This window comes from Rhea americana, unplaced genomic scaffold (genome assembly GCF_003343005.1).
Source record: "Rhea americana isolate MKP2758 unplaced genomic scaffold, rheAme1 scaffold_85, whole genome shotgun sequence".
Taxonomy (NCBI): domain Eukaryota; kingdom Metazoa; phylum Chordata; class Aves; order Rheiformes; family Rheidae; genus Rhea; species Rhea americana.
Window position 1 is genome coordinate 2315282 of NW_028187034.1, and position 18043 is coordinate 2333324.

The following is an 18043-nucleotide window of genomic DNA, read 5'->3' on the forward strand; positions in this document are numbered from 1 at the left end:
AGAAAGAGATGGGGTCTGAGACTACATTGCTTTCTTTTGCTCTTGATCTGCTCCACTGCTGTGGTGCAGGTTCCCTCCTTCCCTGATGCTCTTCACCTAGCCCTGAAGCTAGGTGTTTTTTAAAAGATTGTAGCTCTTCCAATAACTATGTCCTTCCTCCTCCTCATTCCTCACATCCCAAGGAAAAGAATTTATACCCCAAAGGTGAAAGGAAGTGATTCTGCCAGAGAGCCTATCAGATGCTGATGGCCTCTGATCCCTTGCCCCCAGATTCAGAGCATGGGTGCTACTTCCATATCACCTAGAGAGGCTTAGGACTGATGAAAAAGCAGGGAGCTGGCACATGGAGGATGGCAGGGGATTACACCTTATCTTTCAGTCTTTTGTTCCTTCCCATTTTAATTTACCCAAATGCAGAGACTTCAATGCCTTCTCTAAAACACCTCTTCCTCTCTGGTTAACCTCTTAGGCAGGAGGTTAGTGCTCATAGTCACTCGTTTCCTCGTGCTCATTGTTACCTTGGCTTCTCCTGCATCTCCTAGAGAGTCTTCCATTATACACACCCTTCAGATCCACAGACCTGCTCATCCTGTCTCCTGCTTACCTCAGTGTTTGGCTGAGGCAAGTACATTTTGTTCTCTCAGCCCTCTGTTAGGGAGGACTGGCTGATTTTCAAAGTTTACGGATAGTTTGGGTGAAGGTTGCAGTATTATCTGATGAGAGGCAAACCAACACCTCTCTACTAAAGGAGAAACTGGTTCTATCAAACCTCTATGAGAATCTTTGTGAATAGCAGATAGAGGACTAAGCACAGGCATCAGGAGGTGATGCAAAACCCATTCTCCGTCATGTGATGGTGGAGTTTGCAGAAGGATGTGGGTGCCTGGTATGACCTATTGTTCAGAGGGGCTGATGTTCCCCACTTGTTTTTAGAAAAGCTATGCACACCCAGCATCTCTGAAAATCTGGGACTCAGCTTCTTGGAATGCATCATGTAACCCTCCAAGGCAGGGAGGGCATTCCCAGTCAGGCTTCATAGTGGGGGAAACTGAGGCAAAAACACAGCTTGTTTTCAGAATTACAAGGAGGAACTTATCAAGGCCCTAGATGAGGTCAGAGAACACGGTTTAAATCAGGTCACTGCTCGGTATTTATTGTGTAGAGTTTTTCTTTTTTCTTTACTCTTGCACTGAAATTCTTCCCCAGAGGCTATTCAAGGAAATAAATAGCCAGTGGAAAGGGACAATAGCTTGCTGTGGAGTACAAATTATATGAAGCAGTAGGAAATAATAGCAGAGTGAACAGCTGTTACTCCAAGAAAGAGTGCATGGTCTCTGCTGCTCTTTCTGCCTTGAATAGATGCTAAGGCCTGGTCTACAGCACAGACTCTCTGATGCCTCAAGTGCAAAATTGGACAGAAGCTTTTCCCTCATAGCATCTTTATCTGGTGCTGATTCTTTGGTGTCTAATTAGTGTTGAGCTGAAGCTACAGCCTTTTGTGAGCGCAGTAATGAGATCTCTTGCCTTTTCTCTCAGGGTTGGTTTGACGTAAGACACAAATGTGTGGTGCACGCATTCCTACATCCAGCATGATGGCCTTGCTTTTATTTCTTTGGAATCTGGGCTGACCTTCGTGTCTGATATATGACAATTCATGTAACTTGTGTGAGGGACTGTTTATAGCTTGTATCCTCTAGAGGGGGGTGTGTTGGCTGCCCTTTCCTCTTAAGTCCTGAGCCCTTCCTCAGAGCACTGTGGGGAGGATGAGATGGAGACAGTGCTGCCTGTTGAGTGTGCTGGTATGGATTTTAGGGTGCACCCCTCACCACAAAAAGCCCTGTGAAACCTCTTTGTGGGGTTGTTGTGCTACGTTGGCCAGGAAATTGGGAATCCTGTGATTGCTGCACACCTATCTGACTTATCTCTTGCCGGAGTAAGGAAGCAAAATAATACTGCTGCCAGCAATGATGCCTCCAAGGATCTTGGCAGCCTGACTGGTAGGGTAGCATTCAGTCTGTCCTCAAAAGTACTGTGGGGCTCAGTTGGTAGCAGTGGTTGCTGTCTGGAGCCACTCCAACGGTTCTGAGCTCTCAAGGGTGCATTTGGTGGCTTGAGATCCCCAGGGATATGGGGAAGGCCAAGAAGGACTGTTGAACCTCAGCATCTACCTTATGAGACCTTGGCAAAAGACGTGACCATGTTTCTTGCAGTGAAAGCATCATTCTCTTCCCCTTCTGCCTCAAACTCTTCCCTCGCTACTTTGTAATTGGGTACTCTCTTCCTCCCTCCATTACAGCACCATGATTCCTCCATATACACTCTGAAACAATGGCAGCATTTTAGTGACCATCCTGCTCTGCTCCTCAGGTCAGGCGGAGACCCCTCCAAGCACTGTGAGACTCAGGGATCCCCAGGCAGAGGGGAAGAGGTGTGAGCCCCACAGTCACTCTGCAGAAGACCTGCCCTGCCATCCTTCTGTCCCTCATGGCTGAAGGCCCACAGAGTTGCACTGGTCTCTTCCCTCCTTGAACAGATGCTGCCCTACCCTGTATGATTCTTCTGTTTTCTCTGTGTGAAATCCAGGTCCGGTCCCTACTGGAAGCTGAGCTTGCCCTTGGGTCAGGTATGGCCCATACCCTTTCACTGGTAACTGCTTGTCAGGTCTGTGCTATCCCAAGGCAGCCCTCTGGGAACACAGCAGGGGTTCTTCTGGCTCTAGCAGTGTGAAAGCAGGTGTCCAAAACCAGTATAGGCCAGGTATCCTCCAGCCAGGATAAACATCTATAGGGGGTCCAGCTCAGGCACTCCCTGGCAAGTGTCCTCTTATCCATCTCTCTGGGAATGAAGGATTCCTGGGTTCCCTGCACCAGTGACCACCACCTCAGGATGCCAGCAAGGATGCACATGTCCTGTGGAAGCTCTTCTTGAGGAGCCTCAAAGCTTTCATGTGCCAACATTTTCCTCCCTTCACAGACCCTCCACCTCCTTTACAGGTACTCTTTAGCCAACTTTCCTCTATCTTTGGGATACGCATTCTCACAACATCACATTTTCCTAGAGTTGTTTGCTTTGGACTGTGTGTGTGTGGAGGGGGATATCAACTTGCCCCCTACTCCCTCCTGCCATCCCATTTTCCCCTTGACAATAACTAGCTCCTCATGGGCACATCAGGAATTTGGGACATGACACACTGCAAGAGCCAGCCTTGGTGCAGGAGGAGACAGGCAGGTATATGCCACTCAGACTGGCTTCAGCGAGTGCTAGGTGTAAATGTCCCTGTCTGGGCTAGTGAAACTTCTCAGCTCTGTTTATATGGAGTATCTCAGTTCTTCTGGCACCATTGAAGTCCCAGATCCTTTCTATATGGGGAGCCCACATCCTACATGAGCCAGGCCACCTACATAGAGTTGGTTTCTGACGATGCAGAGGCTCAGCTTCATAGATGAAGGAAGTAGCCATCACGGGCAGAATTTATGCCTGATTTCACACCATTGTTCACAGTGGCAAATAAAAAGGGGGGTTGACGCACCTGCTGAGCCTTTGTGGGAGGGAGTTTATCTTCGCAAAAATCTTATGGCTTTTTTCTGAACAGCTTATATCTCTCTCTCCTGCCTCTTGTCTCCCTCCCTGTATATTCTTACATCCATGATTCTTGTAACTCCACATGTAGCTCTCTGTAGGAATGGTTCTCCCCATTCCTCAGACACATACTGCTCTCTTTCCTGGACAGCCTCAGACTCTGCCGGTTGATGAGATCAGCTGATAAATCCTGCTGACAGTTTGGAGTTTTTTTCTGTCCACTCCACATTGGTCTGTGTGGGAAACTGGGCAGCAGGCTGCTGTGCTCAGTATGATACTAGCTGAAGATCTAGGCCTTATTTCTGCCACAACATTCCAGTGTCACCTTGATGAGCCATGTGGGAAAGGATTTTTCTGACCAAGTTTAGGATCTGTCGTAGGGCATGATATGTTGAGGCCTGGAAGTGTATGTTTCTGCATGACTTAAAGTAAGTTGAGGTAACTAAACCTAGTGGTGGCTACATGGTCAATGTCTTTCAATGAAAGAATCCTATTCTTGTCCCTGCAAGTGGGAGCTGCTGGAAATAAAGAGCTAGTAGGGTGCTCAGGTATTTTGGAAGTGGAGCCCTTGGCTCTGCATTCACCCCTGGGAAGGCTGAGGTGGGGAGCAAAGTGGTGTGAACCTGTGTGGAGGTGGGGCATAGCAGTGCAATGGGAAGCAGGCCCAGTGCCGGAAACCACCATCTGCAGCACCTGCTCTTGCCACCCGCAAGCTTAGCCTGGGGTGGGGGGTTAACCAGTGGCTTAAGTGACCTTGAGAGCAAATAGATTTCCAAAGCCTACTGGGCTTTATGACCCTCTGCTAATAGGAAACACCTCCAGAGGAGGAGTGCTTATCAGCACTTATCTCTTTTCGCTTCAGAAGCCTTTGGGGAAGGGCAGACGCTATCTCCCATCTGGCTGCGCAACAGGAGGATAACTGTGCATCCAGCTGCTCTTTAGAGTGATGGGGCCTGGGAGGGGGAGTGAGGGACTGCTAGTCTTCTTAACATTGGCTTCGTCCTCCTACTTGTTTTCCCACTGATTTCTAGAGTCTGGGAATAGAGCACCAATTTCTTCAGTCAAATCTGGCACACTATCTCCTGTCTGGTAGCTTTTACTGCAGAAGATGACTGATGAGAAGTGATATTCCTTTGTGAAGACAACATTCCTGTTTGTTAAGGATAGGGTGGACTGGGCTATTGGACCTGCTATGCTTGGCTCCTGAAACTAATCGTTTTGAGTCTCATTGGAGCTTGGGTGAGAGATTGCAGAGAGCTCCCAGGTGTGGCTGGTGTAAGCCACACATCTGGGGCTGAATCTAAGACCACAAAAAGTGAAGGARCTGGGACGCTTTATTGGCTGAGCTGTTACACAAAGAAAGGAAATGAACATGGCGGTCACATCTTCATAACCAGCTGTGATGATAGTTGTCCTATGTGGTGGCAGGAGTTAACATCATTAAGGGCTGTGTGTGCTGATCCCTGTACAGAAGTGCACTGAGGGGGCAGTGGAGCTGGGGATTGATTAAATCTCCCTGAGTTCCTAGTGAAAGGAATTGTGTGGGGGGACGTTGTTTCTCTGGATCAAAGTCTTCTGGTTTAATAGAAGAGAGTGGTGCCTTGCAGAGGCAGGAGTGCTGTTAATGTGTAAACCACAAGGAAGTTCAGGGATGTAAGATCTTCTGTACAAAGAGTTTCTGAGCTAAACTGCCTGTGGCTTCCTGCCTGGTTACTCTGCTCTGCTGAGGAAGATGTCTGTAAGGGCTTCTGCTCCTCTCCCTTGTCACCTTGGGGTCCCCAGCTCATAGTGGTGGGTACTCAGCAATGCTGAGTGAGGGAGGGGCAGACCACAGCCACCTCTGTTCTCACCAATTGCATTTCTTGGGCTGTGGGTGATGCTGCCCAAAGAGAAACCTTTGGGAAGCCTTGTGTTGGACCCTCCTGCTTTAACCCTCTTTGCCTGTCTGTTGTCCTGCTCTGTCTTTCATTATGCTATAGACAAGCCTGTTTTCATCTCTTCTCTCTCTCTCATGTCTTTTGTTGCTTGCTAGCTTCACTCAACCCTCTCTTCCCCTCATAGAGCAAGAAAACCATGCAGGACCTCCAGTGTGTGTGTGTGTGTGGGGGGGAGTTAGGCCATGAGAGGAACATCTGCTAAGAGTAGTAGATGTTTTCTTGGTTAGTGTGCTCTCACTTGCAGAGTCTGAAGGAGCACTACAAACCTTTTTTTCTTTCTGCTGTAGGAAGTATTTGAAATCTTCAACCTGGATCTGAAGGCTGGGGACAGCCTGAAGATCAAAGGCAAGATATCTGAGAATGCTGATGGGTAAGTAAGAAGAAACCACTTCAACTCACCAAGACTGAAGGTAGACTGCAGCGTTGGGGGGTTCCTAGGTTGCCAGGGATGCCTGCCCAGTACAAAGAGCCTGAGCATAGTTCAGTGTTAGGGAAGCCCCTGTACCACCCCCTTTCTGATTACCCTGGTACATGAGCAGAGTGAGGAAACAGGAAGAGTTAAATATCTTCAATGCTGATTGAGGAATTGGAGACAGAGCTGTATGTTAGATCTCAGGTATTTCTAAGACCCTGGCTTGCCCACATAGCTGACCTTCCTCCTGCTCACCACAGCTTCGTCGTCAACCTTGGCTACAGCTCCTCAGATCTGGCATTGCACTTCAATCCCCGCTTCAATGAGTCTGTCATCGTCTGCAACTCTAAGTGCTCCAAAGCCTGGCAGCAGGAGCATCGTGACAATCACCTCTCTTTCTCCAAGGGCTCCACTATCAAGGTGAGCGGTCTGTACTGACATTGGTTTGTATGTGCATCTGGAAACCCTTGGTTAGCATGTTCCTGTATACCGCTTCCTCCCAGTTTGCCCTCCAGAGCCTCCTACGCCCTCTCAACAGCCACTTATCTTCATCCTCTGGGTTTTCAGTCCTGATCACCATTTCCATTCCTCCTTCAAGTCCCCATTGCTTCCTCTGGGAACTTTGCATGAACCTTTTCTGTCTTGGGCTTTGTTAATACTTCCTTCTCCCCATTCCTGTCCATCGTGGCTCAGAAAGTGAGCACACCTGGGGTGGGTATGAAGGTATAGGGAGTCTACAAGAAGCAGGATCTTGCTGGTCTCCACCTTAATTCTCTCCCTCTTTGCCTCCCAGGCAAACACAGATTTTAAGGCAACCCACAGTTGGGAGCAATGCAGTGCAAACAACCCTCTTGCCCTTTCTGGTCCAACTAAGTCTCCCTCAGCTCTTCCATCCTCAGCACTTTTGGATCCACACTGACAACCTGTATCCCCTTTCCTTCTGCCAGGAATGCTGTCAAAGTTGCTGCCTGATGCTGTCTGATGCCCCAGGATTTTGACAGGGCTGCTTTTATGAGCAGTCCTTTTCTTATTGCTGTGGAGTGGAATCTTGTTTCCTCAGTTGTGGCTAGCTCATGGGGAAGAGGTGGAGAGGCGATGGCAATGATGAATGATCCCTTTAATTTGCAGCAATCAGTAATGAGTTTTCATCTTGTCTGCAAATTTATCAGTGAAATTTCTTTTGCTAGGCTTTGTTCAGTATCAGTGCCCTGGTGAGCTGCTGCAGGGCTCCCAAGGCATTTAAGTCCRAAGTTTTATCTGCCTCATACAGGGCAGATCTAAGCCACTTGGTGTAAAGAGACACAGTGAAAGCTGCAGGTTTAACTGTTCTGATTTTAAAACCTGAGCAGCTGAAACAGCCCCGGGAGAGATCCTCTCCCCAGATCATCGTCTAGATACAAGCTCAGACCTTCAGTATCAGTTGCTCATTTCCTGCCCCACTATGTGAGGTGCTAGCTCAACTCAGTCCGCAGCACCTTGCTTAAGGCTGTTAGGACCAGGTCTGACCCTGATGTGTAACAGCCAGGTCTTTGGAGTGGATGCTTATCTCCTTTTCTCCTTTTTGTCCCCAATTCCTTCTCTTCCTCCTCTCTCTTCTCCTAGCTCGTCATTGAATTCCTGGCAGACAAATTCCAGGTGAAACTACCAGACGGGCATGAAGTGGAGTTCCCTAATCGACACTGCTATGACAAGATCACCTACATGAGTGTCAAGGGAGGATTCAGGGTCACCTCCTTCAAACTGGATTGATGGGCACTGCTTCCTAGCTCTAATAAAGATAGAAGCAGTGGAGATGTTTGCTCCAGCTGCTCTGGCTTCTTTGAGGTCTCTGTCTCTGTGGCTTAGYGTGAGATGCTGACAAAGCCCAAGGTTTTCTGCCAATAGGACAGGATCCCTTGTTGRATGGAAATAGCTCCCAGATAAAGCCAGGTGTATTTTCCAGGTCAGACCAGGATGTGGGGATGAATAGATGGCACACCGGGCAAAGCAGGCTGTAGGCAGGGTTCAGGACAAGGAAGGCAGTAGGTGATTGCCAGTGAATAGTTTTATAATCTCTTTACAATGCTCCATTTCTTCCTGCACTCAGGTTTTGGAAAGGAGGGAAACAAAACCATGACGTGAGCAGTGTGGCATTCAGTGCCACAAAAGCATATAATTAAATTGTAGGTTTGGGAACCTCGGGGCATGGGTTTGATGTTTTCCTTTTGGCCTCTTGCAGTAAACAGGAAGGAGGAAAGGGGTGCCTTGCCCTCCAGCAGGAAGCCGTACCAGTACCAGGCAAAGCAGTGGCCCTGGGAATGGAGCACAGGTGTGCCTGTGAGCTGGCATTCCTGCCAGTGATAAGGAGCTGTCTTCTCCATCTTTTCCTCTTATCTCACCTCACTTATCTGCTGGCACATTCCAACTGGGTTACCTATTACTCAGACATTTCCACACAGTATCATACTCAGTATGAAAGCAAGGCAGGGGAGGGCAGCAGGAAGGAGGCTATTTTGGTTTGGTTACACTGTTCAGCGTCTCTCAGTCTGTGTCTGTCACACAGGATTACAGGCAATTACTCCTGATTAGCTGCTGCAGCTGCTCTAATTAAAAAGTGTCCCAGAAGCCACAGGGAGGGAGAGTGGGCCTGGAGCACACTAGGTCAATTCTGTTCCCAAAGTCCCCAGAAAGAGAGACTGAAATGTGTAGAAAATTAGGTAAAAGGGATGTTGCAACACCTCCAACAATGCTGGAAGGAAAGWTAGGAAATGTCTTAACATAAAAAAAGCAGGCTAAACTTTTACCTCCTTGCTTTCATGAGATTGAGGTAATGGGGAGAAGATCACTGACTAGAGAGATGGCATTAAAGCTGCAAGTGAGACTGATGTATGATAGCGAACAGCAAACTTCAGAAGACTTTGAACTGCATGGGATGAGAATAGAAGAGAACAGCATTTCATGGAGAGTCCAACCTAAAAGGACTTTGCATTGCTCTTGCCATTCCTCTGTGCTTCCACACTGCCTCCTTCAGTGCAAGCAGCAGCTGTTTAGCTCAAACTGTGAGCGCAGTGTCCCACAGCCTACGGAACTTGCTGCTGCCTGAGTGTTTGGGCAGAGGTTTTATGAAGGATTGGAAGGCCTGTAGCCAAGCCGGTTTTGGGAATGGTAATAATTTGCTGCAGGGTGCAAACTAATTTTTGTGGGGTTGGAGAGGAAACTTCGCACTCTCCTGTATGCTACATGGTGCTAGGTGAATAGGAGAGAGGGTGTATTAGTCATAGTGAGAAGCAACATACTGGACTAGGTGATCTAAGCATCCTTGTGGTGCTATCAAATCCCACTTCCTTGTGAGCCCTGAGTACAGAGACAAGGTGATTTTGGGGCTGGGACTGGAATGTGGGCAGATGTGGCAAGAAAAGATGTTAAGCTTGCTGGGTCATTGCAGCTGTGGGGAGGCTTGAGGAGGAAGCACCAGAGGAGGAATTAGTATCAAAACTGGTTTAATAAGAACAATAATAAGTGCATGAGATACAGAGTGGAAGCAAAAAAGGATTTTCCACAGATGTGGATCTTTGGTCTGGAACTTGTATTACCGTGCGGGAAGAAGAGGGTGGGGAACCTTGTACTGAGAGCCAGAGTCCACTCAACAGAGGACGCAGGGGTGATGACTGCTGTAGATGCTCAGGCCTTGYTAGTTGCCAGTGGTTGGAGATGAGGACTCCTTGAAAGTGCTGACTGCCCCAGCTTGCAGCTGCCTGCTGGTGCAAGGCAGCTGCCCCTGGAAGCTGGGGAGATCAGCTGCCCATAACCTTGATGATCTGACTGAGGAATAACACTCTGACATGCTGCTCCCATGCACAACACACACGCACATGTTGGAGCCTCTTTATTATGCTCAGAAGTGCTCCCTGATAGAAGCAACTTGCAGAAGGACCAGGCAGTGGGTGAGCTGTGTGGGAGTGGAGCCCTTTGGCCATAGCCTGGCAGCTCTCCCTGCCACACACATATTTCTGTCCCAGAGAACAACGGCAGTCCTGTGAGGCTCCCTTTGGTGACCTCAGCCCCTGAGCATTTCAGCTCCACACTGTGGCACAAAGGCGCTTCTATGAGCGTTGCTCTGCACGTGGGACAGCGTGGGGGGCAGCTTGTTCCAGGAAGGCCATGTTGCCCAGAGACACTCGGTTAAAGGCCTTAACCATCCACAAATACCTCTTGAGGGAGGCACTCTGGAAAGAGGGATGTTTGAGTAGGAAATGGGGAGAGGAGGAGAACAGGGAAAAGAGCCCAGATCTCAACTAGCCAAGTGGCTGCAGAGAGTAAGTCTTCTTGTTCTGAGATGGGGTGAAAGGAAGGTAAGAGTATATTTGGAAAAGGGTACCTCTCAGGTGAGGTTACTGTGAGATGGGGTGTGGTCCAGTGGTGGGAGGGCCCTAATATCATGTTTCTTAATCTTGATGACTGGAGATGACTACTGAGATTTTTTGGGGGCCCAAACTACAGAATTAGATGACCTGACAATCTCACCCCTCTCTGTGTCAGAGAGGCAGGAYGTCTTTTTCCCTCTTCCTGCTGCAAGAGGGCAGGGGTTGGAAAACGAGACTTCCTRAGTGATGTTCAGCAGCAGGAGGCAAATGGAAAGCTCCCTGCAATTATCTTTGTGAACAATCTTGCCTTCCTTAACATGGAAGGGGGAAGGGGGGAGGCACAGCTCTGTATGTTTGTCTGGCCCTTGAGCCTCCACCTGACCTCCCAAGGGTATGCAGTAATTAGATATATATGCTATATGGGAGGGTCTTCCATTAGGCAGAACTGGGCAGACCAGCTTCCCTTATGTGCAAGCCATATTGGTGGGAATATCTCCATGAAGAAAACCTTGCCAGCACAAAGGGTGGCTTTGGTGCGAGGATGGAGCATGTCCTAGATGTGCGAGCTGGCTAAGCTGAGGGATTGGAGAGGTCCTCCTATTTCTGTGTGTGTGGTACTGCAGTCACATGAGAGAGGAGAGYACTGGTACAGGTTGGGGGAGGGGGCCTCTGTGAAGCAGGAGAAGGCCTTGCTGCCCACCAGGCACCTCAGGAGTGGGTCAGTGTCATTTCTCTGGTGGGGGCGAGAGGCAGGAATGCGAGCCGGATTCCAGAGCCTGCTCCAGCTGGCTTGTGCTGCCAGCCTGGGAGCATTGCATGTGGCCTACTGCCTCTTTTGGAGCAGAGACAGCTCCCTGTGGTGCTTTGTCCCAGCATGACTGTCTCAGAGCCCACTCCTTACTGCCTCTCCAGGGCTGAGTTTTACATAGGGGGGAATGAACCCTGTGTCTTCAGTCTCTCTGTCTGCTCTCTGTTTATCACCTCTCCCTTTCCCGAGCAAAGTGTTTGCTTGCCTGAAGGATGTAGGATGGGGTAGAAAGGGATTTGGGGTTTCTTTGGCATATTGGAAAGTTCCTTTGGCATCTAACAACAACAAGACCAGGAGGGGGAAGGGCTGCGAGCATCTTTCTCTCCCTGCCACAACACCCAGTGCTGTGATGCAGTGCAGAGTGGGTCTTCACCTGCCCACCAGGGCACCCTGACTCAGCCCTGAGGAKCCCTCTGGGAGATGGACTACCCTCTTCCATCCCTACCCACCCCCTTTGCTGCACCCCAGTGCCTCAGCTTGGTGCATCTCCAGAGGAGCATGACTCAGCCAGGAGTTTGCCCATTGACTCTGTTGTCAGCTCCCTTATGGAGCTGGCATCTGAGGGAAGGGGATGGGGAGAAGATTGAAGACCGTGGCACCAGTGTCTTTGGACAGGGGCTGTGGTGGGAGGGAAGGTTGTTCACACCTTGACTTCATCGTCCTCTTCCTCCTCACCAGCGTACTCGAAGGAATTGCTGCGGCCGTCCTGGGTGCCAACATCCCCCTCCTGCAGGCTTGAGAGTTCATTCTCTTCCTCTTCCTCCTCCTCTTCCTCTTCTTGGTTCCATGGGCCCTCCAGGGACTGGCTCTCTGTTGTCACTTGTGACCGCCATGAGCTGCTGCTGGGGCTCTCCCAGAAAGCCTGCATCTGGGCCTGTTGGACACCCTCGTCCTTTTCCTCTGAGCTACGTGGGGTGCTTGTCCCACCATAATGGCGAGCCAGGACCTGGGCTGCCCGGTCAAACTCTCCTGCCTCTATAGTGCAGTCATTCCAGTGTCCCTGCCACAGAGTCCCTCTGGACACTGCCCCTGACCCCTCTGCCAGCCCTGAAGCCCAACCAGAGCCCCTAACTTTGGCASAGTCCTCTCCTATGTGCTCAAGAGCATGTGCTTCTCCATTCGCATGTACAGTCAGTCCTAGCAATGAGCCAGCCTCAGACAGGTTAGTTTGCCCAGAGTGGTCCCAGAAGCTGGATGCTGCCTTCCCCTCTCGATGGGCTATGCCTGATCCCAGAGAGACTCTGTCCTCAGTCCCCTTGCCAGACAAGAGAACGTGTCCACCAGCCAGGTCTTGGCCATCATCCCCTGCCTCATTTCCATTAGTTTCAGAGAAGCTCATCACCTGGAGGAGCTCGCTCATGAGGGAGGGCCCCAGGTCCAAGCGGAAGGAAAGCAGGGAGTCTGAGCGTGTGAGCTCTGTTTCCGCAGGGTAGGTGTTCTCTTGGGCCTTTTCCAAGCGAGGGACACGAGGGATGGTACAAAATCCAGACTCCAGTCCTGCAAGGCACAAGGAACAGCTGGTGAGAGGAGGGGCACAGTTAGGCCATCATAATAAGAGRAGATCTGTCTTAGGTCTCCAGAGGACAATGGACACTGACACTAAATTGGCACATGGCACTGTCCTGTCAGTGGCTCTATTCTGTAAAGGAAAGGCCAGGTTTCATCCCTTACTGTCCCATTGTCCTAGGCTCACCAGGTCCAGCAAACAGAGGGTTCACACTACTGCACCTCAAGGATTGTTYCCCTGTGTGGATATCTCCAAAGCCCAGAGTTTTCAGTGGAGGTCTCACGGTAACCACCAGGTCTGGTAAGATGCTGCTGGGGTACGAGCCATGCAGGTGGGACCAGGAGATGGCAGCATTGCCTCAGCTTSCCTTTCCCTTGGAGCCCAGCCACGTCCATGGGCTGCCACAGGCACCCTGAGACCCCCCTGAGACCCTCTGCCTCAGGAGCCTCCCTCCCTCCCTGGAGAAAAGCTGAGCCACAGCCTACTGTTTTGAGGCCAGAAAAGCCATCCTGCTGACCAATCTCATCATTCTTTCAAGCCTTCCTGAAGGGTGCCTCCTGGACCATAGCCAGCAGGGATGGATGTGGGCACATAGAGGAGGACAGGACTGAGACCCATGAGAGACATGTGGAGATGGAGGGGTTGGTAAGTTAGGGGAAGGACCTGGAAATAGGCCCCCATTGATCTCAGTACAATAGTATTTGCCCCACTGTCCCAGCAGCTGCTTGGGACCCCTAGGGAAGCTGCCCATGAGAAAAGCACAGGACTAGGGGAATATAAAGGGCACATCCTTATAACTGCTTCACATAGGCTGCTAGTTGGATGTGGGTTATGGGGAGGGATTGCTGCCTGCCTGCCTGTGTGGGTGCTGGAGGCATATGGAGGGGAAACATGGGTCTGTGCCCCACCCTGGTGGTATGCTGGCAGGAAGGAGACACTAAAAGAGCAGGAGCAAGGATAGCAGTTGAAAACAAGATTAGAGTTTCTTCTTGTAAGGTTTACCAGGGCTGGGGTCTCTTAAGTGTCCTGTCTCTGCTGAGACCCTAAAGGTGATGGCTGCCCCTCAACTGGGAAACTGAGGCACTGTGTGTTGCAGAGGGTATACAGAAGAAGTGTAGTGTCTCAGTGCTAGCCCCCTAGTTAGCATCTCACCCCTACCCTATGCTTTACTCACCGTAGGCCTGGTGTGTTTTGGAGAAGCTGTTGGAAGCACTTTTGAAGGAGAACTTGCTGGTCAAGCTGCCCCCACCATTGCTGCCCCCATCATACATCCCCTCATTGAGCTGCGGCAGTGACAYGGCATTCTTGATGATAGGTGAGACAGCTGGTGGGGCAGGCGATATCTCTGCTTGGCTCCCACTTCCCCGGCTCCTCAGTGGTGTCCGGCGGACGTGCCTCAGTGTCCGGGTGAAGAAGTTGTTGGCTTTGGCTGTGTCAGTCCCACCGTGGTTGCTGAGGAAGGAGGTGTCCCCAAAGACATCCCCGCCGCGTCCCACATGCATGGTGTGCCGGAAGTCTCCCAGTGGTGGGCTTATCATATCTGGGGTCAGCTCTGACTTCAGCCGCCGCTTGCCATGGGAGCCTGACACCCAGCTGATCACGGGGAGCTTTCCAAGGCTCATATTGAACCCTGTTGTGCCCACGTACCCACACCTTTAAAAGTCCAAGAAGCTAGCCTTCRGTGGGCCTCCAGCACCAGGGTGGCCTGTCACATCCGTGGCCTCCCCATCACTCTTGCTCCTGCCCCTGGTGCTCTCAGGGGCCTGGGGGCACAGCTCACGTTATTGTCCCTYGGCTTTAAGAGTAGCTGCTGGGAATCTTGCCTGTCTCCCTGTTTCTTTGCACTGTTACACTCAGGAAATTACCCACAGAGTGTATGTCCCAGACCTGCTGGCTGCCAGAAGCTGCCCCAGTGAGTGGTGCAGGGGACTTCTGGCTGGTCACATAACTCCTCCTAGGGGAAAATGGGAGAGGGGAGTCTTGTGTTCTTGGTCCCACCTCCCTGATGAGGATAGTGGTGTGAAGGTGTCTCAGAGCRGTCTCTGGTCACCCCAGGTGCTGCTTTTGCTGCCGGAAGCTGCGTCTGGCTGGCAGTGAGCAAAGCTGCAAGCTTAGGGCTAATCCACTGTCTCCTGTCTTCTGTCGCCTGTGCCTCTTCCTGCTGGGAGTATTGGAGCTTGTTCACAGATGGGGCAGCAGGTCACAGGAGCTGAAGTGAGGGGAAAGCAGGGCAACTGCCTTAATCCCCTTGTAAGCAGCCTAAACAAGACAAAAGGAAAGGTGAAACCCCTGGAGAGGCTTTTCCTAATTATGCTGCCTGCAGCAGAGGTGTACTCCAGAGACTGGCTGGGCTGGGTGGTCCTGAAAGCAGGGATGTTAAAACCAGTGCATCTGTCTTCCTCTTCAGGTGGAAGAAGACGGCTTCCCCCAGATGTATGCCCTCCAAATTGTCCTCCCCTGATCCTCTCAGACCCCTTGGCTTTGCTCATTGCTCAGACCTAAGGTGAAGTCTCGTTCCCAGATGGCACCTCCTCCCAAACAGGCAGGGGCCTTGCCCTGCCCAGCTGTGTGTGCTTCCAGAGTGAAAAACCTCTCCCTCATTTTTGCTATTCAGCCGAACCCTTCAGGAGAGGGTGAGGCCTGGGGACCGAGGAGTTCTCAGGGAGGAGGGGTGGCGGGAAGTGAAATGCAATATTTGTATATTGGTTTGTTTGTCCTCCTTTGGCTCTTTCCCTCCCCAGATCCCAAAGTGCTTGACAAACTTTGCCAGAACTTGAATGCAGCAGCATGGAGTTGGAGCCTTAGGGCAGCCTGGGTACGGGGGCAGGCAGCGGAGAGCAGCAGACTGCTTTTCAGATGGGAAAACTGAGGCATGCCATAGGGATTGCTCAAGGTCAGAAGAGTAGGTGGGAGAGGTCCCTGCGCTCAGGCAGGTCTGGGACACAGCAGTACTGGGGGACAAGCACGCAAGCAGTGGCTAGGCATGCAACAGCAGGGCAATGACCTGACGGCTACATGGCCTCTCTGCTGAAATGAGTCAGCAGGGAGGACATTCACATCTGCAGAGCCTAGAGCAGTGTGCATGGCAAGAGGCAGAAAGGGGGCTTGGAGGAGCTGAAAGGGAGAGAATTGTCTCCTCAAGATTTGGGGCACCTCAGCACGTAAGTGACACAGCATTCTTGATGATAGGTGAGACAAGCCCCCTTGACCACATGGCTCYATTTGTCCCATCCTGCTACACTGCCTAGTTCTCCTTTGTGTTCATGGGTCACCTTGAAGCGGGCAGCTGGTGCCAGAGAGAGCAAAGCCTCTGGCAAGGGGGGAGCCCTGGGCGTTGCACTGCTTTCTTGGCTGGCTACATGTGTTTCGCCTTGCCCTGGCCTTGTTTGCTCACCCAGGGCCCCTCTTATCTGCCAAGGGTTAATGCCTGGGGGAGGGAAAACAAACCTCCCCTCGTGGCTGTAGGCACCATTGGTTGCTTCCTTTCGTGGTGGGGGAGCACAGAAACGGTAGCAGTTTTGCTTCCCTGCTGGCCTTCACCTCCCTGGGTTGCAGTGCCTTGTTCTGTCTCCTGCACCTGGAGACTGCATGTCCTTCCTTTAGGCTGGGATGGGCCACACATGTGGCAAATTTGGGATAAGGGGACAAATGGGGAGAAAGTTCTTCTCTCTGGCATAAGCCCATCCATAGCCACTAGCCAGGGCTCTACTGGGACTCAAGGAAAGCAATGGGTGTGGGGCCTGCTGTCCCCCTGCAGCACAACTGGGGTGTCAAGAGTTATATGGAGAGAAAAGTGACTTCATTTTGAGCCTGCCCCTGAATTCCCTGGGAAGTTATGTGACCCTGGAAGAGRGTCTTATGTGAGTTACAACCCTTTATTTCTTTGTTTCCCATTCCCTCCATACATGGGACCGATTGCACAAGTAGAAATGGGGTCTGTGCCCTTTGGCAGTGATGTCTGCATGATATGGGGTACATCCTGTACTGCCAGGACTGATCTGAGGAGAGGAAAAAGCCATCCTGTGTCCCCTGCAGAACTGAGCTGCTCTGAGGACCTCTGCCCCAGAAATGGAGTGGGAAGGTGAGGGGAAGGGGGATACTATAGAACACGTTTTGCCCCCTCCATGCTCCCTACCTGGTGAACCTACTGAAGGAAGACACAGGAGGAAGAAAATGTTTCTTTCTATTTACCCTTCCCCTGGCCATGATAGGGACACAAGCCCCTGCTTCTGGCCGCTTCCCAGGCAGCAGGCTCTGCCTTTCCCTRTACTGGGAGAGGGAGGTAGGCAGCTTTGGTGCCAAAGCCTACCTGGACAGCAGGTTTCCAGCAAGTCTGCTTAGCTTTTTCTACCTCCAGTCCCCTCTTTTCCCCTTCTCCTCCTTCCTTGGCCTCTGGTGCATATCGAACTTGGCTGTGTCCAAAGCCAGCGCAGGCCCTTTGAGCCCTGCCCTCCCTCTCTGCCTTCCCTCCCTCTGCCCAAGCATATCCCTTCATGCCAGAGAAACTCGTGATTCTTGGGGCAAAGGGTCACCCGTGTGTTCTTCTCCTCCAGTGGGCAAGGGGATCCTATGTCTGGCCGTGTGACCATCTGCCAGACACACAGCACTTCCATCTGGAAGCCTGCTGTGTTTGCCAGCCTCAGGTGTGGCAAGCTCAGAGCCTGTTCTCACCTCTCTTTCCCTGACATCCCCTCTCCCCATCTCCATTTTCACGACCTCTGGGAAGCCCTCTTCCCTCAAAGGCAAATGACTAAAAGGCTGTCGGCACCTCCTCCTCCTCCCACTCTGGCCTCCCCCATTTCCCCTACTGAGTTCAGCTCTTTTCCTCCGGTTTTCCAGTTGCTGGGAATGGCCAGAGCTGCTCTGCTTGCTGGGAAGAGCGGAAACCAGAAAGAGAGAAAAATAATCCAGATGTCTAGTTGGCTGGAGCTGCTGAAACCAGCCTCTCCCCCTTCTTTCTCTCCTCCTCCCCCCCCCCAAGAGGACATACTCCAAGGAGGGAGAGGAGATATTTGGGGTGGTCTCATTGCAGGCGCAAATTGCTGTGGGTGGGCAGGAAAGCTTTCCCAGCTTTCCCAAGCACTGAAAAACTTCTTCCTGAAGGAAGAGAAGTAGAAGCTCTGCAATTGGGGCCACTTTGTTCTGGGATAGGGAAAAACAGAAGGGACATGGTTTTGGGGAGTGAACCATGCAACCAGGGAAGGGGAAATGGGCTTGGCTGGCCAGGCTGGGCCTTTTCCAGCTCCTCTGGAGCAATGCTGGGCAGTAGGCGGACAAGCCTGGGTCTGACTCCCACGCTGCCTGCTGCTATATATATATATATATACACTTATATCCCTCTGTATAACAAGGGTGTTTTCCCAGGCAGACACACTTGGACAGTTTGGAAGGCTGGTGTTCCAAACACAGGTAGTTTCCAGCCATGCCCTCCTATCCCCTTGTCCAGAAATGCTCCCC

The 18043-nt window shown here is 51.2% G+C and overlaps 2 protein-coding genes across 2 annotated transcripts in view; one reads left to right on the forward strand and one right to left on the reverse strand.

The window, feature by feature from the left end:
* The window catches only part of LGALS2 (galectin 2), a 16393-nt gene extending 8678 nt beyond the window's left edge, over positions 1 to 7715 (forward strand). The window contains exons 2-4 of the mRNA XM_085323439.1: positions 5804 to 5886; positions 6189 to 6348; positions 7531 to 7715. Of these exons, the coding sequence (XP_085179565.1) occupies positions 5804 to 5886; positions 6189 to 6348; positions 7531 to 7677 (390 nt within the window). The 3' untranslated portion in view covers positions 7678 to 7715. The remainder of the gene's footprint in view (positions 1 to 5803; positions 5887 to 6188; positions 6349 to 7530) is intronic.
* Positions 7716 to 7954: 239 nt separating this feature from the next.
* Positions 7955 to 18043, reverse strand: part of CDC42EP1 (CDC42 effector protein 1) — a 10782-nt gene continuing 693 nt past the window's right edge. Inside the window, exons 2-3 of the mRNA XM_085323577.1 lie at positions 13761 to 14845; positions 7955 to 12576 (exon numbers count right to left, since the gene is read on the reverse strand). Of these exons, the coding sequence (XP_085179703.1) occupies positions 11720 to 12576; positions 13761 to 14208 (1305 nt within the window). The 5' untranslated portion in view covers positions 14209 to 14845 and the 3' untranslated portion in view covers positions 7955 to 11719. The remainder of the gene's footprint in view (positions 12577 to 13760; positions 14846 to 18043) is intronic.